Source organism: Gallus gallus, chromosome Z, assembly GCF_016699485.2.
Source record: "Gallus gallus isolate bGalGal1 chromosome Z, bGalGal1.mat.broiler.GRCg7b, whole genome shotgun sequence".
Taxonomy (NCBI): Eukaryota; Metazoa; Chordata; class Aves; order Galliformes; family Phasianidae; genus Gallus; species Gallus gallus.
In genome coordinates, this window is record NC_052572.1 from 34,945,818 (window position 1) to 34,967,794 (window position 21,977).

Consider the following 21,977-nt stretch of genomic DNA (forward strand, 5'->3'; position numbering starts at 1 on the left):
CACTGAGGACCACACGTCTGAACAGGGTACTCCAGGTGAGGCCTCACCAGCACACAGTAGAGGGGCAGCTTCACAGAATCACAGAATGGCCTGGGTTGAAAGGACCACAGTGATCATCTAGTTTCAACCCCCCTGCTACGGGCAGGGTCACCAACCACTAGACCAGGCTGCCCAGAGCCACATCCAGCCTGGCCTTGAAGGCTTCCAGGCTTGGGGCATCCACAACCTCCCTGGGCAACCTGTTCCAGTGCGTCACCACCCTCGGTGTGAAAAACTTCCTCCTAATATCTAACCTGAACCTCCCCTGTCTTGGTTTAAAACCATTCCCCCTTGTCCTCTCGCTGTCCATCCTCGTAAACAGCCGTTCCCCTTGCTGTTTATATGCTCCCTTCAAGTACTGGAAGGCCACAATGAGGTCTCCCCAGAGCCCTCTCTAAGCTGAACGAGCCCGGTTCCCTCACCTTTCCTCACAGGAGAGGTGCTCCAGCCCTCTGATCACCTTAGTGGCCCTCCTCTGGACCCGCTCCAAGAGCTCCATGTCCTTGGCTGTTGGGCAATTAAAATAGAATCCGATCCGGTCAGAAGGTGGAAGGCATGGCCTAGGAGAGCTGAGGACGCTTGCGTTGATGCTCTTATGCTGACTGGTATAGAGGATGGACGCTATGGGTCTGTGGGAGTTCCTGTGCAGAGCGTCCAAAGGGAGAGCTCTGAAGCAGCTCTGTTGGCTCTGGGGCCAGGTAGGATCTGTGTGCAGACAGCGTCTCCAGAGCTCACTGAGTGGCAGAAGTGGGAGAGGAACACCCTCCCACCTCTGGGAGGTTCCCATGGGATTTGGAGTCAGCGACAGCAGCAGCACCAGGGGGGCTGGTTTTGGGAACACACACCACCTGAGCCGCTTCCTCAGCCACGGTGGGTTTCTAAGCCCCGTGGCTGCTGCAATACCTGCCAGCCCTCATGGATGTCCCTCGCATCCCTCCAGACAATGAAGGAGGGCTAGGGCTCCATCATCTCCTTCTGTTTGGTTCACTCACATCCATGGGGCAGAGGCAAAGTGAGGAATGTCCCGTTTCTGCTGGACAATGAGAAATGGGCTGCTCAGAGGAAGCCTGTGAAAGAACACCTTCCACACCACGACAAACACACATCTCTGATGTGGAATAATTTTGTGTTTTATTTTTAAAAGAAACGCCTTTCTGCAGCGTCTACACATGTCCTTGGCCGATGTCATTTGTTCCCGCTCTCTTCCCATGAACCTGCACCCGATAAATACAGGTGTGTCCTGCATTTCCCCAGTTGTTGAGTACGACGAGCTTTATATGCCAAAAAGCTCTGGGGGTCTCGGTCTGCAAAACAAAGAGGACAACAAGAGACTTAACTCCTGGCCTGGAAGCAACCGCAGCTGCCTCCATGCATCTCCTCGTCAGCACGCTGCCTGTTGCGGGGCCAGCTCCCTCCTTGGCCGAGGAGGAGGCTTTTCTCTGCTTCCCTTCTCCCAGGCGGCCCCACTAAGGCCCCCTGTGCCCCAGCAGAGCCAACGTCTGGCCTGTGGGAGCAGGAGGAGCAGCGGTGGAAGCCTGATGCCATGTGGTCCCAGGGGACAGCCATATGGCTGGGGAGCACACCTGCATGGGGGCTGTCTAGGAGTGCCCGCACCGACAGCAGCTCCTCCGTCTGCCCAGGCCCACAGATGCCAACCGACCAGCCACTGGGAACAGGGCGTGCCCGTGGCACTGTCTCTTGGCTCTCACCACCTGACACTTGCATTTCAGGCCTTCTCCCAACACACGTGGGACTGCAAGGCTCTGCCAAAAGAGGTGGGCACTTGCTGGGAACTCTGTGCACAGTGCTTGGTCCAACGTGGCGCTCTCCCTGCTTCATCCTCCCAGCTACCCTGCCATGTCGCGTGCTCTCGGCCCTCTGAACCTCAGCGTGTCTCTCTGAGCCCGCGCTGGACCCCTGCCCTGGCAGGGACTCCCCAACACTCCTCCTGCCACTGACTTGCTGCCAAAGCAGTGTTTCTGGAATGGTCTCCTGCCCATACGCAATGACTGTACCTGCAGTTGGAAGGTCTGGGTCACCTCTTTCCTGACATCATAGGTGAATTTCCCAAGCAAAGCTTCCTTCTCTCCTTCCTCATCCAGGCCCTACGAGATAAAGCACAGGGTAGCAGGTCAACACTTGTGCCAAACCTGGGCCGCCGGAGCTCCAGCAGCTCCTGCAGCTCTGGTGGAGAATGTGGTGGGGCTGAGTCTCCCCTTGAGCATTGCTCCAAGGACGTACTGGTCCTCTTCTCCAGTATGTCCCCTAGCAGAGGCGTTTCCCTACAGCCACATCCCAGCCCCATGTACCAGCAGACACTTACAAAGACAGCAAAATCACGGGGAGCGCTGCTGACGTGCCACAGGTTTGTTTCCACTGAGTGCTGCACAGTGACTGCAGTCGGCTGGACTTTTGTGGGCAAGTTGAAGACCACCTGGCTCTGAGATGCTTTCAAACGCCAGCAGTAGCCTGGAGACATGTCCAGCTGAAAGCAGAGAGCAGGAAGCAAGGGAGTCATGAGGCCCACGCTGCTGCCCGTGCAGCCAAAAACAAAGGCAGCAATGAGCATGCTTGCTGCTTTGGTGCTGCAGACAGCAGGTAGGGAAGCAGACAGACACACCCAGCTGTCTTGCTGGCATGGGAAGGAGAACTCTCCGAATTCCCATGAGGAGGAAGATATCCGTTATGAAACGTGGGATACCCCACACCGCAGTCAGGGCTATGAAGAAAGCTCCTGTTTTGCCCGGTAGTTCTGCATCTTCCCCTGCCTCCACCCCCGCCCAACCCAAAGAACAACGATCAGAGCTGACAAAGACAAACAGGAGATTCCTCCCTCAGCCAGCCCTGACCACGGAGAGTGGGATGCAGGATTTAGCAGCACGGCTCACCCAGGTCAGCCTGCCTTCAGAGGGTACCACTGGTTTCTAGTAAGCCAAGCCCTGAGGGAGCCCTCAGGAGCCAGGCCCTTGAGCAGTACCATGGGCTTGAGCAGTACTGCAGAGGGGCCTTAGGGGCCCCCAGCTGGACACGGGGGAACAAAAGCAGCACTGAGGATCTCTGCTACCCTACCTGCTCAAAGGTCTCCACCACGTTTTGAGTGCACAGGAACCAAGCCACCTTGCAGTGCCATGCAGACCTGGATGATCTCTGCAGGTCTATGGAGACACCTGAATTGAGAAGAGAGCAGATGACTGCCAAGGGCCCAGTCTCCCAGCACCTAATTGGCTCAAGCTATTTCTAAGGCTGCCTGCTGACAGCATCCCTCTCTCAGGTGCACAGAGATGAGGTCTGCGGACAGTGGCAGGCAGCAAGGCCCTGTGTGAGGGGCAGCAGACTCAAGACAAGGCCATGCTGCATGGGGAGAGCTAAAGACAACCTGGACCTGCTTTCAGTCCCTGAGAAACCTCAGCACAGTGCAGTAACTCCGGCCAGGGGCACCACTGCAGGGAGCGAGGGCATGATGGGGCTGAGCCGCTGAGCCCAAGGGAGCCACAGCTGTGTCCTTGGGCCAGTGATTTAGTCTCATCCGGCTCTTCCTCAGAGAGACGAGGCCGCAGCACAGCCTCCTTTTGGCAGCACTGAGCTTAAGCCCAGCCTAACAAGGCATGCCTGTCTGGGTCCATACCTGCACTTTTCAGAGCCCGGTCACACTTTGTGAAGCACTTTTCCTTAGGCATCACACACGGGGCCTCTCTCAAGTCCTGGGCATCCTGGGGAAGACAGAAAGCAGCACAGGAGATGAGCACATCACTGGGCTGCTACGTTGGACCACTGCGTTCCGTGTCAGAGCCAAGGAGCTTTGTCAGGAAGCGTGTCAGAAAGCAAAACACAGGCCTCATCTGCAGAGGCACTCAGCCTCTTTTCATCAGGAAAAGTTGAAGGCTGGACGGTTTTTGTGTCCCCTGCCAGAGTATGGGCCTGGGCACCACTGGCTTGTTGTCTCCTTCCACACTCTTCAGATGAGCTGTGGCAGGGTGGGATATCTCTGGAAGGGCACCCAGGTGTCTCCACTCTCTGGGAAGACACCAGAGCTGCCAGAGGTCCTAGATTACCAGGACAAGAATGCGGGCAGCTTTCCAGCAGCATGGCCTGGCTAAATGTGACCAAGAGAAAGCCTTTGCAGAAGGGGAGCTCAACCAGCAAGGCCTGGCGTGAGATGAGTGGCTGGGGTCAGCAGGGAAATCCCACAGGGAGCCCCACAGACAGCGCCCTGCGCAAGGCTCTGCTCATCCCAGCCTCTTCCCCAAAGTGCAGGATCACCTTCATTGCAATGCCACGCTCTTCAGCCAGGTAAGACACCCCATTCCTCTGGTTTTCAATCCCCTGGGTTTCTTCAGTCAGCGAGTTCCTGCAAACACACACGGAGCAGATGTCAGAGAGCTGCCCAGCCCCTGAAGTGCATTCGGACCTCACAGATGAGCACACACACGGCCACTCCTTCGTGCTTTCTTTTCTTTCCATGCTTAGGAGCGCTTCCCATCACCTCTGTGTTTAATAAAAGGCAGAGAGGGAAAGGCACAAGCCCTGGGGATTGTGCAAGGCAGCACAAATGGCAAGAGCTCGTCTGCCACTGTCCCACCAAGAGAGCAGCAGGCCCAGGGGCCCTTACCCGGAGTTCATCAGGCGTGGAGCAGTCTGCAGCGACAGCATCTGAAAGGGAAAGGCTTGCCATTGGAGCACCAGTCACTGCTGGCAGCAGGAGGACGCGTGCATTTGCCCAACTGCCACCTACAGACGTCTTCTGTGGGAATTGCCTGTCCCTCAGCAGTTGTCACTGACCTGCAAGAAATCCTTTGTCCACAGTACTCTTGCCAACGAGATTGCACCGTAAGCACCAACTGTCATTTGCAACACAGACAAAAGTTATTTCACTATGGATTCTAAGGGTTGCCATAGTCCTACTGTCTCGCCCCGAACCGGAGTGCAAGATGTTTCCTGCAGGATGTGGGGGACTGGGGCAGAGAGCACATGGCTGCAAGAACAGACCCTCTTCGCCAACCCTGACTATAAAGCACAAAGGCTTTTTGCTCCCACTGCCTCTCCCTGTCTGACAGCGAGCTTGGCAGGACAGGCAGCCTCCCCTCACAGGCCTGGCTGGGCAGAGCACTGCTCTTACACTGACTGGCATAGGGGACAAAGGCTACGGGGCTGTGGGGGCTCCCACACAGAGCGTCCAAGGGGAAAGCTGTGAAACGGCTCTGAGTCGGCCCTCAGGCCAGGTGGGATCTGAGTGTGAACAGTGTCTCCGGAGCTCCCCAAGTGGCAGAAGTGGCAGGTGCGAAGGGCCCCGCGAGTGCTCCAGCCCACACGCTGGAGGTCTCATCTAGTGTTTGTACTGCTGGCAGCAGGCAAATACTCACTGAGAGAAGATAGGAAGATCAGAAGAAGCAGAATGCAGAGCCCAGACTTCTTTTTGGTCATTCTCTTTCCTGAAAAAGAAGGAGTCGGGGTGTTGGCAGCGCTCACGGTTTGAGGCAGACCCTTTCTCGGGGGTATCTTCTCTTACACACTGCAAAGCAGCAATGTGGGGAGTCCGCTGCTGGCAAAAACCACCAACAGAGCACCCCCAGCAGGAGTGGGGCTTCCCTCAGCTGCCTTCAGCACCACTCTGTGCTGGGGGCGTGACTTCTGTTTTGCAGAGGAGTCAAATCGCCTTATACTGGAGATGAAGAAACACCTCCTGCTTTGAGGTGTCCTCCACAGGCAGGCTGCAGCCATCTACTCCTGGGCTCCTTCAACTCCTGCTGCCTTACATCCTCACATCCCAGCCAGAGGCTTGGATGAGACGTTTTGAGCCGCGTCAGGTGTGCGGACTGGGGCTTTGCTCCCATTCCCTCCTGAGCTGCTGCCGTAGCTCTGAAAGCGCAGAGCTGCTGCTGGTGGGAGCCAAGTTCTTTCTCCTGCTGGGTAGCACTGCCAGCCTGGCCTGCCCACCCCCACCCACGGAAACCCCCAATACCACATTGCACAGGTACTGTAACTCACATAGAGGACATGCTTGTGCCATAGAGTTTCTTGAGGGAAACCACAATCAGTGACTCTCTCAGAAGACTTAAGATGTTTGGCTCTGGCAAAGAAAGGGGAGGAAGAAAAGCGTGAGCACGTTCTCAAGGGATACCAGTCAGCATTGTGTCAGACCCTCTAAGGAGGGCTGGGAGCCGATCCGGATCACAGCTGAGGCAGGGGCAGGGCTGCGGTTGTGTCCTGGAGAAGGGGCAGCTGGGTGCATCCTGCGAGCGGGACACCGAGGGCTGGCAAAGATCACCTCGCAGGCACACCACTGAGGGCACGTTCAGGGAAGGAGGTCAGCCTTAGGCTTGGTGCCCCGGCTCCTGTTGTACTGCCGTGCCCCTTGCTGGCCAAAACGTTTCCCAGAAACCTGGTGGAGCAAAGCAGCCCGGGACTTACCCTCCCAGTATGCAGCAGTGCGTCTGCAGCTGGCTGGCCCTGCCTGGGCCACCAGAGAGGAGGTGCAGCTGTGGAGGAAAGTGAAAAGCCCTGCTGTGCACCGTCTCCACACCACGGGAGCCGTGGCCAGCAGGACTGACCAGCTTGGAGGCCCCAGCCAGAACAGCCATCTTGGGAAGCCTCCCAGGGAGCAGCCCCAGCATGGCGACAATGGGCAGCACGGAAAGGATACAACCAGCGCCACATTTGCTCCATCTCTGCTGCCCAACAGCTTGTGTCCCTGGGAGGAACAAACCTCCCTCCTACCTGTTTCCTGGGAGCTGGCTGCTCTCCATTTCTGCCTCTTCCACGTTCCTGCCAGCTCCTCTCACCCTCACCCTTTCAGGGGGCCTCTGTGCCCCTTTTGATCTCTGGGGAGACTTTCTCCTCCTCATGCTGTGGAGGAATCAAGCTTTCCCCTTGTCAGTGTCTTCTTCCGCAGCAGGAATGTCTGCGCGGAGGAAGGCCACTGAGCAACAAGCCCAAACCCAATCCGCAGGAGAAGCGCGCCTGTCCCGAGCACACAGCCACCAGGACACCACCGCGAGCTCCTTCCACACGCGTTGGCAGCCAAGGCCAACAGTGCCAGGTGGCGGCTCAGTGGGGCACACTGTGGCACCCACTCCTGACCTCACAAAGGCCTGGGCGTCAGCTCATGGCTCTGACCTCACAATCGGGGCACACTGTGGCACCCACTCCTGACCTCACAAACTCCTGGGCCTGCACAGCGTCAGCTCAAGGCTCTGACCTCACAATCGGGCCTAGCAGGGCTGGGAGGTGGGACACCCCGCAGGTTTCATGGTACGTCCGCCCTCGACAGCCCTGGTGGGCTCAGCCAATTGTAGCCCAAAGTTCGTGTGCCAGATTCACTATCATCAGATATCTCCCTGGTGTGCTGTCATGGGTTATACCTGTGTTGCAGAAAGGGATCAGCTTGGACTCTGTATATGGGGAGGACAGTACCATGGTACTCCAGTGAGATACTGCAGAAAGCCTTTTTTCCTTTTAGTATTAAATCTCGGCCCGACTTGGGACTCCTGAGTATTCCAACTGTATACTGTGAGAAATTTGAGGAACATCGTTCAGATGTACTGGTACCAACCAGTTCTGTAGTTTGAATGCCAGACAGAGGGGAAGGCTAACTGGGAGAGGTTATCCCAGCATGCCATAACAGGTGAAAGCTAAAGAAGGAGAGGAGGAGAACGGGGAGGGGCTAACCAAGCAGTGAACAGGTACGGGACACTGGCTGAGGGAATGAGGAGCCTCGCACAGGCTGTGAACCTGGGAGTCCTTGGCCAGTGAGGGCATGGGAGAAAATGTGCACTGGGAAGTAGTAAACATAAACTGTTGTGTCACTCTGACCTGGTGCACCCTAGTCAAGAGTGCCCGCTTCTGTAAAAGCGGGAAAGAAATTGTCATTCATAGCAAATTTCACCTAAGCCCGAACTATTGAATACAAGCATTTCTCACAAGGTGAACACATTTGCCACACCTCGACCAGCAATCCTTGACAAGACTTGAGCGGCTGGGGTCAGCAGGGAAGTCCCACAGGCAGCCCACACAACCGTGCCCTGGCCAAGGCTCTGCTCATCCCAGCCTCTTCCCCAAAGTGCAGGATCACCTTTGTCACAGCGCCAGTCTCCACAGACAGGCAAAAGTCACCTCCTTCCTCAGGAATTGCATCTCCTGGGCTTGTTCACTCACCAGAGAGGGCAACTTTCTGCAGACACACAAGCCAGAGAGCTGCCCAGCCCCTGACGAGCACTCAGCTCACAGATGAGCAGACACACAGGCACTCCTTTGAGTCTCCCTCTCTTTGCAAGCTTAGGAGTACATCCCATCACCTCCACATTTAGCAAAAGGCAGAGAGGGGAAGGTACGAGGCCCGGGGACTGTGCAAAGCAGCGCAAAATGGCAGGAGCTCATCTGCCACTATCCCACCGAGAGAGCTGCTGGTCAGATGGGGGCTCTTACCAGAAGCTCATCAGGTCTGGGGCAGTCTGTGACAACAGTGCCTGCAAGGGAAGGACTTCCCATTGGAGCACCAGTCACTGCTGGGAGCAGGAAGATGCGTGCATGCGGCCTACAGATGTCCTTTGAGGGAATTTCTTGTCTTTCAGCAATCGTCACTGACCTGTGAGAAACGATTACCACAGTCCCAATGTCTCCTCCCAGACAAGGGTGAAACACATGGGGGACTGGGTCAGAGAGCACGTGGCTGCAAGCAGGGTCCCTTCTCATTTGCTTGGGAGCTCATCACAGCCCTGGCCTCCACGCGCGCTCAGCACCCCGCAGCTACCCCAACTTTCCCCTCTCTCACTAACGGTTACCGTCATCCCCAGGCTCCTCTAGCTGGGAGAGAGACCTTCCCGTCCCTCTCTTTCCAAACAGCCATGGGAAAGCCCCACTTCAGTCATAGAATCTATCACGCTATTCTATTAATCTGTTCTACTCTATTCTATGCCTTTACCTATGAATGTTCCAATCCATTCAATCCATGAACAAGCCCAGCTCCCTCAGCCGCTCTTCCTAGGACAGGTGCTCCTGCCCTCCCATCACCCTCCCGGCCTCTGGACCCACTCCAGCAGCTCTGCATCTTCATTATTCACCGAGTCATAACTGCCCGTGAACAGAACGAGGCAAGGTGGAGCAAAAACCACCCTGACGAACTGATGACCATGACTCTTGCTTCAGCTTCCTTATATGCAAAGAACCTATAAGCTAAAATCCGATGTGTGCAGTGTGTAACCATTGCAAAGACAGAGTTACGGTGTAGAAGTTTAGATGAACCCACACCTAAACACATACAGCTGGAACAAAAAAAAAAAAATGTTTTGATGACAACAGATTCTCTCTAGCTGAGTAAAGAGGCTTAATGAAAGAAAACTCTGGTGAGCAGCCCATGTTTTCTCATCTGAGGAGTAGCCTCGCCTTGGCAATATGAGAAGTAGATTGTGTTTTGGCAGCGGAAATGTCCACTATTTCTGTAGGTAGCATAGGAGAAGTTGCCTTTCACAAAGAAAGCTGCAGCACTTTTCTAGTCAGCAGTTCTTTTCTGATGTATTATCTCAGTGGGAAAGAATTAACCTAAAAGACCACGGGTTAATTGTAGATGCACTTGACATAACTCAAATAATGTCTTCCTAGCTCGTACTCGTAGAAGGTAAAGGAAACGCTTTACCCACGGAAATTTGAAAGGTGATGTGGGACAATGCAAATAAATTTGAAAGAGAATTTCAGTTTTGCTGGCATCTAGTTAATGTTACGTATGATCCTGTTCATAACTTTGCTACAGCTTTTGTCCTAACGGTACGCAATGCTGCGGTACATACCGCGTACCCAGTCATTGTGCTGGGACTGAATCACACTGAAGTTATACCCTGCCTGTTAGAACACAGAGTACAAGCCCAACAAAATGGAAACAAATGGCAAAGTGTTGATGTTCGTTCATGTGCTGCATGGGAACAACGAGGATTTATTTATCTGTGAGAGTAATGCCATCAAGACTCAATACACTTGTCTTGACACTGAGCAAAATACTTGCCATTTTGAGAGGTATCCCAACGAGACCCGTGAAATAGTGCTCCCTTATAGTGGAGAAGGATGTGTGTGTGTAATTTTATACTCATGGCTGATATCACTGTAGATACAAGCTATCATTCAATCATCGGTGCTTGCAACTTTACTAATACTATGGGATGTGACTCTAATTATTCAGTTCCAGTTACGTCCTATCAGTTGTTGCGGTCCAATTACACATTAATCCAAGATTTGCCACCTGGCCCAGTCGGAATGAATCTTGCTTCGGTAAAGAAATTATTGCAACATGACAATCTGTACCAACTGCTAGAATGCATCCAAGATAATGCACAAAAGAACACTTTGATTCTGTTAGCAGATACGATTCTGTTAACAGATGATACAGAAGAGATACACCATGTCCTGGAAAGGGTGCAGAAGGATGGAGAACAGCATTGCTGGCAAACGCTCCTTAGATGGCCACCAACAGCAAGAGGAGCTTTTAATTCTGTGCTTCACCCAGTTGTGATCTTATTAATCCTAACACTGATGTGTTTATTGCTTGTAATCACACTGTATGTGGAAGTCTGGCAGATGCTGAGGCGACTGGCCCACCTCGTATTACCCAAGGAGTCTGAAAGTTGCCCTAGGTATTAGATAACTTTTCCTAGACTCCTCGTGATCCACGGCTAAGGCGAGTTCAGTTAAGAGCGTTGGCGGCACTCACATTTTGCTCCTTTGCTTTTGTGTCATTTTAACATGTATCATTCCCTTCTCCCCTCCTTCCCCTTAATGCTTTTTTTTTTTTCCTTGGAACCACCATGGGACAGTGATAACAAGTCTTGCACCGCCAGGTGGTGTGAGAAGCGGGCACAGTGCCTGACTCAAAGCTTGTTCAGAGGCAGCCATCTGAGACATGAGAAGCTGGACAGTGCTTGGCTCAAAGCCTGTTCAACGGCACCCATCTGAGGCATGACCTGCCCAACAAGTTTTTGAAGTTAGTGGTTGACTACCACCAGCACAGCGGTAAGAGGACAGACACGCTGTTCCTCCCGATGCGCAAAAATGTGGGTACCCCGACAGCTACCATCACCATGATGGACAGGACATGATGACCCTGACAACTGGGGTAGGCAGGCCCAAAGAGTTCTGAGGAAGAACGGGTACCCCATCTGCCAAAACACAGCCATGTAAGTCAACGAGACGTCGCTGACCAACGTGCTGCCTCCCCACGGACCAGCAAGACATCACCGGATTCCCTGGTGGCGACTATACCTGATCTGTAAACCGTGTGCGGGAATTTCTTTCCTTACTATGGCTAACTTCCCCATCTTCCCCACATCCCTTAGTAGCTTGGAACCTCTAATGCTGATTACACTCTGATTCAAGACGTACTACTTGTTCATACTGGGATGAATCATACAAGGGTGAAGAAATTGTATGGAGAATAGCAAGATCATTAGTTTTGATAAATTATTACTATCAATCGTCAAGTTGGGCTAGTAAGCTGGTTTTCTAATATTAGAAGCGTTTCACAGTCTGGTGCAAAAACACAAAAGGGTAAAAAGAGAAAGAGGGGGAACTGTGAGAGGTAGATTGTGCTTTTGCAGTGGACATTTCCAGTGTTTCTGTATGTAGGATAGGATACAGCATAGGATACTTTGCCTTTCACAGAGAAAGCTCCCAGACACGGTAAAGTTGAGACTGGGGAGTTCTGACCTAGGTACAATTGGCACAGGCACTAGGTAAGGTAATTACATAGGGTAGGGGAGAGTCTGGTACAGGACACAATGAGTGTGCAGACTGCTGAAAATACTGTCCTCCTGCTGCCATGCCGTAAGAAGTACAGAACATACCCAAAGACAATGAGTTGGTAACAGATGTTGTATGGAAGTGTAGTGTAGCAACAGCATCAAAACATCGAGAGCCTGAGACGCTCAACCAGTGAGTGCCAGGAGAGCTTTTACCTGCGTCGGACCCAGGGTGTGTAACGGCATGGATTTCACTGTCTAGTTGCACAATTTCTCCCTTGGCAGTAGGGGGCGTGTGCTCATTACTGCAATAAGGAATAAACTGCTCTTCACAGACATCTTTGCCTGATTGGAAATTTTTGATCTCGAGCGTGTTTCTCACAGCAAGAAAATGCAGAAGGCAATACTCTAAATGTAACTGTCCTACAGGCAATCCGTAGTTCTGTGTTGGTTTTCTTTTAAAGGAGAGCAAATTTCAATACAAAATTACGAGGCTTCAAAACACTGCTAACATAACACCAACAGTGAAGCTTTCCAGTTTACTGAAGAGCAGGAGAGGAGGCCTGGAACAACATACTGCTGTAAGCACAATCACGGAGTCAGGCTCCAGCAGCTTAACGCTGCTCAGAAGAAGAAAAAAAAAAAAAAGGGGGAAGTGCAACATTTGTCTAGAGTCTGTTGTTTATTATTTGTGGCTGTGGCAATTTCGATACATGACTGAATTTCTACAGCACTTTTTCTGTTTGAGCACAAGCTGGTCTTTTCCAACCCACCTGGCCAGCTGCACGGTCAGTTATGCACACTCAGTGCTTTTGAAATACCCCATCTGCATATATGAACCCTGAAAAACAACATGCAAGGTAAACTGTTGTCATGAATCTGATACAAAACTTAGGTGAAAGAGTCCATCCCCCTGTTTAGTGTGTTATGGCTTTACACACGTATGTTTACACATGTTGCATGTCCAAACAAACAATTAGAAATGCTTCTTGCTAAAGGCACTTACTGTTTTTAAATCCTTTTAAGTTTAGTTTTTTTAAGTTTTAGTTTTTTAGTTTGTTTTTAAATCCTTTTAAGTTCGGTTGCATCAAGTTTATCTCCTAGATCATGCTTTCGTAGAACAGCCCAAATTGGCAGCATTAATAAAAGGGGAAGAAAAGGTTTTCCTGTTCGAGTATGAAAATACCAACAGTTAACTCCAACTTTAGAACAGGATTTGGTCCTCTCAAAACAGGCAACAGCATTCAGGCGATAGTGATTTCTTTGCCTAAATGCTAACAGAATAGTATATCCCCCCAAAACAAAGTCTTCCAGTTTCAGCCTATGGATATGTCTAAGTCGTGCAGCACACCTACTAATTATCCCCAACCAAAAAGACAGCTTCGCAAGACTACCTTTGCTCCACTTTGGCTGGGAAGGAAGAGAACCTCCAGACAGCATTCTGCTTGCACAGACCAGCAAGCCTACAGTTCTGTGTCTCTGTGTCTGGATGGCTGTCCGTAATAACCTTTCTTAGAGTGGTCTGATAGCTGCTGATGGCACTCCTCCTCCTCCTCCTCTCCATCGCTGCCACAGCTGCCACGATCCTCCATGTGAGGATGCGGTAGGAGGTCAGCAGCTAACAGTCAGACAGGGGGAAAGAAAGACAATGTTTACTTCCATTCTGAGACCCTGAAAATAATAATACCTTCTTGACTTTATGGTCACACACAGCACAGAGAGCCACAAAGAGCCAGTGAAGCCACTTCTAGCCTGTTTTACCACCAACAACGGATCTTTCTCTGAAACGCACAGCCCCGTGCGGCCGCGTTCTGCCCTGAAGCAAGGAACGGCCTCAGCAGGGCAAGGGCTTTCCCCGTCAGCCAAGAGCTATCTACCGGGCGCCATTAGGCCTTCTGGCGGCAGCGGCAACGACGCGGGGGAGCGGGGCCAGGAGCAGCCGCGTCACACCCTGCAGTTACAAAGACGGGCCCTGGGGGGGGTTGGGGGGGGGGGGGAGAGGGGACCGTTACACGTCAGCCATTTTCTATGCTGCCCCAGCGCCCCCTTGCGGGGCAGCCGTTGCCATTCCTCCAAAAAGGTAACAGCGCTCATTTCTCTAAGGAGGCAAATACTCTGCCTATGTGGTTAAAGAAGACAGAAAAGGAGACCCTGAAGCTATCCTAACGTTCCCATACACAGGCCGTCTCCTACTCTGACTATAAAGCACAAAGGCTTTTTGCTCCCACTGCGTCTCCCCCGCCTGACAGCGAGCTTGGCAGGACAGGCAGCCTCCCCTCATAGGCCTGGCTGGGCAGAGCACTACTCTGAATAGAGGACAAAGGCGACGGAGCTGTGGGGGCTCCCACACAGAGCGTCCACGGGGAAAGCTGGGAAACGGCTCTGAGTCGGCTCTCAGGCCAGCTGGGATCTGCGTGTGAACAGCGTCTCCGGAGCTCCCCAAGCGGCAGAAGTGGCAGGTGCGAAGGGCCCCGCGGGTGCTCCGGCACCTGCCCGCACGCTGGAGGTCCCATCTAGTGTTTGTACTGCTGGCAGCAGGCAAATACGCACTGAGAGCAGATAGAAAGATCAGAAAAAGCAGCATGTAGAGCCCAGACTTCCTTTTGGTCATCTCTTTCCTGAAAAAGAAGGCGTCGGGGTGTTGGCAGCGCTCACGGTTTGAGGCAGGTCCTGAGGACTCCAACCGTAAATTGTTGGGAAAGAAACGTTGTTTTTGCATGGCAGTGAGATGTTATGACTCTGCAGAGGTCCTGGGGGGTGGGGGGGGGGGCAAGCCGTGGGGAGTGGGGGAACTCACCTCGTGAAGCAGGAAACGTGAACTGTTGTGTCTCTCCAGTCCGGCGCACCTCTCTACTCCAACGGTTTCCTGCGTCTGCAAAAGCGTGAAATAAAATGTGATCCGTGGCGAATTGCCTGAGCCTGGAGTATTGACCATGAGCGTTTCTCACAAAATGGCAGATGTTACAGGACAATTAAGAGTTCATTCTGCTTTCCTTCCATTTGGGGTGTATATCTGTAATATGACCGTGGGTGTACTAAGAGTTTTCTGTCTTTTCTCGTGCACTTGTGGACCAGGCCACCACCCATCACCCTCTGCTACCGTGAATACCGGGTCCCTCTGAGGATCTTGGTAGAATTTCCGTCCTGGCATTAAGTTACGAACAGGTCACTTTGCAACCTTCTCTTGTGCAGGCTGAACAGCCCCAGCTCTCTCAGCCTGTCCTCGTAGCAGAGGTGTTCCATGTCAGCCTCGTAGCAGAGGTGTTCCATCCCTTGGATCGTTTCTGTGACCCTCCTCTGGACGCGCTCCAGCAGGTCCACATTTCTCCTGCACTGAGGACCACACGTCTGAACAGGGTACTCCAGGTGAGGCCTCACCAGCACACAGTAGAGGGGCAGCTTCACAGAATCACAGAATGGCCTGGGTTGAAAGGACCACAGTGATCATCTAGTTTCAACCCCCCTGCTACGGGCAGGGTCACCAACCACTAGACCAGGCTGCCCAGAGCCACATCCAGCCTGGCCTTGAAGGCTTCCAGGCTTGGGGCATCCACAACCTCCCTGGGCAACCTGTTCCAGTGCGTCACCACCCTCGGTGTGAAAAACTTCCTCCTAATATCTAACCTGAACCTCCCCTGTCTTGGTTTAAAACCATTCCCCCTTGTCCTCTCGCTGTCCATCCTCGTAAACAGCCGTTCCCCTTGCTGTTTATATGCTCCCTTCAAGTACTGGAAGGCCACAATGAGGTCTCCCCAGAGCCCTCTCTAAGCTGAACGAGCCCGGTTCCCTCACCTTTCCTCACAGGAGAGGTGCTCCAGCCCTCTGATCACCTTAGTGGCCCTCCTCTGGACCCGCTCCAAGAGCTCCATGTCCTTGGCTGTTGGGCAATTAAAATAGAATCCGATCCGGTCAGAAGGTGGAAGGCATGGCCTAGGAGAGCTGAGGACGCTTGCGTTGATGCTCTTATGCTGACTGGTATAGAGGATGGACGCTATGGGTCTGTGGGAGTTCCTGTGCAGAGCGTCCAAAGGGAGAGCTCTGAAGCAGCTCTGTTGGCTCTGGGGCCAGGTAGGATCTGTGTGCAGACAGCGTCTCCAGAGCTCACTGAGTGGCAGAAGTGGGAGAGGAACACCCTCCCACCTCTGGGAGGTTCCCATGGGATTTGGAGTCAGCGACAGCAGCAGCACCAGGGGGGCTGGTTTTGGGAACACACACCACCTGAGCCGCTTCCTCAGCCACGGTGGGTTTCTAAGCCCCGTGGCTGCTGCAATACCTGCCAGCCCTCATGGATGTCCCTCGCATCCCTCCAGACAATGAAGGAGGGCTAGGGCTCCATCATCTCCTTCTGTTTGGTTCACTCACATCCATGGGGCAGAGGCAAAGTGAGGAATGTCCCGTTTCTGCTGGACAATGAGAAATGGGCTGCTCAGAGGAAGCCTGTGAAAGAACACCTTCCACACCACGACAAACACACATCTCTGATGTGGAATAATTTTGTGTTTTATTTTTAAAAGAAACGCCTTTCTGCAGCGTCTACACATGTCCTTGGCCGATGTCATTTGTTCCCGCTCTCTTCCCATGAACCTGCACCCGATAAATACAGGTGTGTCCTGCATTTCCCCAGTTGTTGAGTACGACGAGCTTTATATGCCAAAAAGCTCTGGGGGTCTCGGTCTGCAAAACAAAGAGGACAACAAGAGACTTAACTCCTGGCCTGGAAGCAACCGCAGCTGCCTCCATGCATCTCCTCGTCAGCACGCTGCCTGTTGCGGGGCCAGCTCCCTCCTTGGCCGAGGAGGAGGCTTTTCTCTGCTTCCCTTCTCCCAGGCGGCCCCACTAAGGCCCCCTGTGCCCCAGCAGAGCCAACGTCTGGCCTGTGGGAGCAGGAGGAGCAGCGGTGGAAGCCTGATGCCATGTGGTCCCAGGGGACAGCCATATGGCTGGGGAGCACACCTGCATGGGGGCTGTCTAGGAGTGCCCGCACCGACAGCAGCTCCTCCGTCTGCCCAGGCCCACAGATGCCAACCGACCAGCCACTGGGAACAGGGCGTGCCCGTGGCACTGTCTCTTGGCTCTCACCACCTGACACTTGCATTTCAGGCCTTCTCCCAACACACAGTGGGACTGCAAGGCTCTGCCAAAAGAGGTGGGCACTGCTGGGAACTCTGTGCACAGTGCTTGGTCCAACGTGGCGCTCTCCCTGCTTCATCCTCCCAGCTACCCTGCCATGTCGCGTGCTCTCGGCCCTCTGAACCTCAGCGTGTCTCTCTGAGCCCGCGCTGGACCCCTGCCCTGGCAGGGACTCCCCAACACTCCTCCTGCCACTGACTTGCTGCCAAAGCAGTGTTTCTGGAATGGTCTCCTGCCCATACGCAATGACTGTACCTGCAGTTGGAAGGTCTGGGTCACCTCTTTCCTGACATCATAGGTGAATTTCCCAAGCAAAGCTTCCTTCTCTCCTTCCTCATCCAGGCCCTACGAGATAAAGCACAGGGTAGCAGGTCAACACTTGTGCCAAACCTGGGCCGCCGGAGCTCCAGCAGCTCCTGCAGCTCTGGTGGAGAATGTGGTGGGGCTGAGTCTCCCCTTGAGCATTGCTCCAAGGACGTACTGGTCCTCTTCTCCAGTATGTCCCCTAGCAGAGGCGTTTCCCTACAGCCACATCCCAGCCCCATGTACCAGCAGACACTTACAAAGACAGCAAAATCACGGGGAGCGCTGCTGACGTGCCACAGGTTTGTTTCCACTGAGTGCTGCACAGTGACTGCAGTCGGCTGGACTTTTGTGGGCAAGTTGAAGACCACCTGGCTCTGAGATGCTTTCAAACGCCAGCAGTAGCCTGGAGACATGTCCAGCTGAAAGCAGAGAGCAGGAAGCAAGGGAGTCATGAGGCCCACGCTGCTGCCCGTGCAGCCAAAAACAAAGGCAGCAATGAGCATGCTTGCTGCTTTAGGTGCTGCAGACAGCAGGTAGGGAAGCAGACAGACACGCCCAGCTGTCTTGCTGGCATGGGAAGGAGAACTCTCCGAATTCCCATGAGGAGAAGATATCCGTTATGAAACGTGGGATACCCCACACCGCAGTCAGGGCTATGAAGAAAGCTCCTGTTTTGCCCGGTAGTTCTGCATCTTCCCCTGCCTCCACCCCCGCCCAACCCAAAGAACAACGATCAGAGCTGACAAAGACAAACAGGAGATTCCTCCCTCAGCCAGCCCTGACCACGGAGAGTGGGATGCAGGATTTAGCAGCACGGCTCACCCAGGTCAGCCTGCCTTCAGAGGGTACCACTGGTTTCTAGTAAGCCAAGCCCTGAGGGAGCCCTCAGGAGCCAGGCCCTTGAGCAGTACCATGGGCTTGAGCAGTACTGCAGAGGGGCCTTAGGGGCCCCCAGCTGGACACGGGGGAACAAAAGCAGCACTGAGGATCTCTGCTACCCTACCTGCTCAAAGGTCTCCACCACGTTTTGAGTGCACAGGAACCAAGCCACCTTGCAGTGCCATGCAGACCTGGATGATCTCTGCAGGTCTATGGAGACACCTGAATTGAGAAGAGAGCAGATGACTGCCAAGGGCCCAGTCTCCCAGCACCTAATTGGCTCAAGCTATTTCTAAGGCTGCCTGCTGACAGCATCCCTCTCTCAGGTGCACAGAGATGAGGTCTGCGGACAGTGGCAGGCAGCAAGGCCCTGTGTGAGGGGCAGCAGACTCAAGACAAGGCCATGCTGCATGGGGAGAGCTAAAGACAACCTGGACCTGCTTTCAGTCCCCTGAGAAACCTCAGCACAGTGCAGTAACTCCGGCCAGGGGCACCACTGCAGGGAGCGAGGGCATGATGGGGCTGAGCCGCTGAGCCCAAGGGAGCCACAGCTGTGTCCTTGGGCCAGTGATTTAGTCTCATCCGGCTCTTCCTCAGAGAGACGAGGCCGCAGCACAGCCTTCTTTTGGCAGCACTGAGCTTAAGCCCAGCCTAACAAGGCATGCCTGTCTGGGTCCATACCTGCACTTTTCAGAGCCCGGTCACACTTTGTGAAGCACTTTTCCTTAGGCATCACACACGGGGCCTCTCTCAAGTCCTGGGCATCCTGGGGAAGACAGAAAGCAGCACAGGAGATGAGCACATCACTGGGCTGCTACGTTGGACCACTGCGTTCCGTGTCAGAGCCAAGGAGCTTTGTCAGGAAGCGTGTCAGAAAGCAAAACACAGGCCTCATCTGCAGAGGCACTCAGCCTCTTTTCATCAGGAAAAGTTGAAGGCTGGACGGTTTTTGTGTCCCCTGCCAGAGTATGGGCCTGGGCACCACTGGCTTGTTGTCTCCTTCCACACTCTTCAGATGAGCTGTGGCAGGGTGGGATATCTCTGGAAGGGCACCCAGGTGTCTCCACTCTCTGGGAAGACACCAGAGCTGCCAGAGGTCCTAGATTACCAGGACAAGAATGCGGGCAGCTTTCCAGCAGCATGGCCTGGCTAAATGTGACCAAGAGAAAGCCTTTGCAGAAGGGGAGCTCAACCAGCAAGGCCTGGCGTGAGATGAGTGGCTGGGGTCAGCAGGGAAATCCCACAGGGAGCCCCACAGACAGCGCCCTGCGCAAGGCTCTGCTCATCCCAGCCTCTTCCCCAAAGTGCAGGATCACCTTCATTGCAATGCCACGCTCTTCAGCCAGGTAAGACACCCCATTCCTCTGGTTTTCAATCCCCTGGGTTTCTTCAGTCAGCGAGTTCCTGCAAACACACACGGAGCAGATGTCAGAGAGCTGCCCAGCCCCTGAAGTGCATTCGGACCTCAGCAGATGAGCAGACACACACGCCACTCCTTCGTGCTTTCTTTCTTTCCAATGCTTAGGAGCGCTTCCCATCACCTCTGTGTTTAATAAAAGGCAGAGAGGGAAAGGCACAAGCCCTGGGGATTGTGCAAGGCAGCGCAAATGGCAAGAGCTCGTCTGCCACTGTCCCACCAAGAGAGCAGCAGGCCCAGGGGCCCTTACCCGGAGTTCATCAGGCGTGGAGCAGTCTGCAGCGACAGCATCTGAAAGGGAAAGGCTTGCCATTGGAGCACCAGTCACTGCTGGCAGCAGGAGGACTGCGTGCATTTGCCCAACTGCCACCTACAGACGTCTTCTGTGGGAATTGCCTGTCCCTCAGCAGTAGTCACTGACCTGCAAGAAATCCTCTGTCCACAGTACTCTTGCCAACTGAGATTGCCACCGTAAGCACCAACTGTCATTTGCAACACAGACAGAAAGTTATTTCACTATGGATTCTAAGGGTTGCCATAGTCCTACTGTCTCGCCCCGAACCGGAGTGCAAGATGTTTCCTGCAGGATGTGGGGGACTGGGGCAGAGAGCACATGGCTGCAAGAACAGACCCTCTTCGCCAACTCTGACTATAAAGCACAAAGGCTTTTTGCTCCCACTGCCTCTCCCTGTCTGACAGCGAGCTTGGCAGGACAGGCAGCCTCCCCTCACTAGGCCTGGCTGGGCAGAGCACTGCTCTTACACTGACTGGCATAGGAGACAAAGGCTACGGGGCTGTGGGAGCTCCCTCACAGAGCGTCCAAGGGGAAAGCTGTGAAACTGGCTCTGAGTTCGGCCCTCAGGCCAGCTGGGATCTGATGTGTGAACAGTGTCTCCGGAGCTCCCCAAGCTGGCAGAAGTGGCAGGTGCGAAGGGCCCCGCGAGGTCGTTCAGTACCTGCCCACACGCTGGAGGTCTCATCTAGTGTTTGTACTGCTGGCAGCAGGCAAATACTCACTGAGAGCAGATAGGAAGATCAGAAGAAGCAGAATGCAGAGCTCAGACTTCTTTTTGGTCATTCTCTTTCCTGAAAAAGAAGGAGTCGGGGTGTTGGCAGCGCTCACGGTTTGAGGCAGACCCTTTCTCGGGGGTATCTTCTCTTACACACTGCAAAGCAGCAATGTGGGGAGTCCGCTGCTGGCAAAAACCACCAACAGAGCACCCCCAGCAGGAGTGGGGCTTCCCTCAGCTGCCTTCAGCACCACTCTGTGCTGGGGGCGTGACTTCTGTTTTGCAGAGGAGTCAAATCGCCTTATACTGGAGATGAAGAAACACCTCCTGCTTTGAGGTGTCCTCCACAGGCAGGCTGCAGCCATCTACTCCTGGGCTCCTTCAACTCCTGCTGCCTTACATCCTCACATCCCAGCCAGAGGCTTGGATGAGACGTTTTGAGCCGCGTCAGGTGTGTGGACTGGGGCTTTGCTCCCATTCCCTCCTGAGCTGCTGCCGTAGCTCTGAAAGCGCAGAGCTGCTGCTGGTGGGAGCCAAGTTCTTTCTCCTGCTGGGTAGCACTGCCAGCCTGGCCTGCCCACCCCCACCCACGGAAACCCCCAATACCACATTGCACAGGTACTGTACTCACACAGAGGACATGCTTGTGCCAAAGAGTCTCTTGAGGGAAACCACGATCAGTGACTCTCTCAGAAGACTTAAGATGTTTGGCTCTGGCAAAGAAAGGGGAGGAAGAAAAGCGTGAGCACGTTCTCAAGGGATACCAGTCAGCATTGTGTCAGACCCTCTAAGGAGGGCTGGGAGCCGATCCGGATCACAGCTGAGGCAGGGGCAGGGCTGCGGTTGTGTCCTGGAGAAGGGGCAGCTGGGTGCATCCTGCGAGCGGGACACCGAGGGCTGGCAAAGATCACCTCGCAGGCACACCACTGAGGGCACGTTCAGGGAAGGAGGTCAGCCTTAGGCTTGGTGCCCCGGCTCCTGTTGTACTGCCGGTGCCCCTTGCTGGCCAAAACGTTTCCCAGAAACCTGGTGGAGCAAAGCAGCCCGGGACTTACCCTCCCAGTATGCAGCAGTGCGTCTGCAGCTGGCTGGCCCTGCCTGGGCCACCAGAGAGGAGGTGCAGCTGTGGAGGAAAGTGAAAAGCCCTGCTGTGCACCGTCTCCACACCACGGGAGCCGTGGCCAGCAGGACTGACCAGCTTGGAGGCCCCAGCCAGAACAGACATCTTGGGAAGCCTCCCAGGGAGCAGCCCCAGCATGGCGACAATGGGCAGCACGGAAAGGATACAACCAGCGCCACATTTGCTCCATCTCTGCTGCCCAACAGCTTGTGTCAGCTGGGAGGAACAAACCTCCCTCCTACCTGTTTCCTGGGAGCTGGCTGCTCTCCATTTCTGCCTCTTCCACCGTTCCTGCCAGCTCCTCTCACCCTCACCCTTTCAGGGGGCCTCTGTGCCCCTTTTGATCTCTGGGGAGACTT

General features: G+C 54.0%; 2 protein-coding genes, 1 long non-coding RNA gene and 1 other non-coding gene across 6 annotated transcripts; 1 reads left to right on the top strand and 3 right to left on the bottom strand.

The window, feature by feature from the left end:
• Positions 1 to 1,148: 1,148 nt before the first annotated feature.
• Positions 1,149 to 21,903, bottom strand: LOC100859551 (sperm-associated antigen 4 protein-like). 3 transcript variants are annotated; one of them, XM_040656033.1, is made up of 12 exons: positions 21,861 to 21,903; positions 21,554 to 21,621; positions 21,130 to 21,211; positions 5,400 to 5,468; positions 4,819 to 4,877; positions 4,649 to 4,689; positions 4,300 to 4,387; positions 3,665 to 3,749; positions 3,109 to 3,206; positions 2,363 to 2,524; positions 2,055 to 2,144; positions 1,149 to 1,343 (listed from the first exon to the last, which is right to left on the bottom strand). In XM_040656033.1, the coding sequence occupies exons 4-12, from the start codon at positions 5,458 to 5,460 to the stop codon at positions 1,203 to 1,205; spliced, it is 825 nt and encodes a 274-aa protein (XP_040511967.1). In that variant the 5' UTR covers positions 5,461 to 5,468; positions 21,130 to 21,211; positions 21,554 to 21,621; positions 21,861 to 21,903; the 3' UTR covers positions 1,149 to 1,202. The 3 variants fall into 3 exon arrangements, with proteins under 3 accessions (XP_040511967.1, XP_040511966.1, XP_040511968.1); XM_040656032.1 differs by lacking the exon at positions 21,861 to 21,903 and having other exon boundaries at positions 21,554 to 21,829; XM_040656034.1 differs by lacking the exons at positions 1,149 to 1,343; positions 2,055 to 2,144; positions 2,363 to 2,524; ... (4 more) ...; positions 4,819 to 4,877; positions 5,400 to 5,468 and adding an exon at positions 13,753 to 14,374 and having other exon boundaries at positions 21,861 to 21,897.
• LOC121108350 lies at positions 6,072 to 13,717 on the bottom strand. Its single transcript, XR_005842814.2, has 3 exons — positions 6,754 to 13,717; positions 6,448 to 6,515; positions 6,072 to 6,106 (listed from the first exon to the last, which is right to left on the bottom strand). It is a non-coding gene; the product is annotated as an uncharacterized LOC121108350 (long non-coding RNA).
• MIR7482-4 (microRNA 7482-4) lies at positions 8,172 to 8,228 on the top strand. Its single transcript, NR_128273.1, has one exon. It is a non-coding gene; the product is annotated as a microRNA 7482-4 (primary transcript).
• On the bottom strand, positions 16,234 to 19,805 carry LOC100859353 (sperm-associated antigen 4 protein-like). The gene is made up of 7 exons (XM_025145047.3): positions 19,739 to 19,805; positions 19,388 to 19,475; positions 18,753 to 18,837; positions 18,196 to 18,293; positions 17,450 to 17,611; positions 17,142 to 17,231; positions 16,234 to 16,430 (listed from the first exon to the last, which is right to left on the bottom strand). Exons 1-7 carry the CDS (start codon positions 19,777 to 19,779, stop codon positions 16,290 to 16,292), a joined length of 705 nt encoding a protein of 234 aa, XP_025000815.2. The 5' UTR covers positions 19,780 to 19,805; the 3' UTR covers positions 16,234 to 16,289.
• Positions 21,904 to 21,977: the final 74 nt, after the last annotated feature.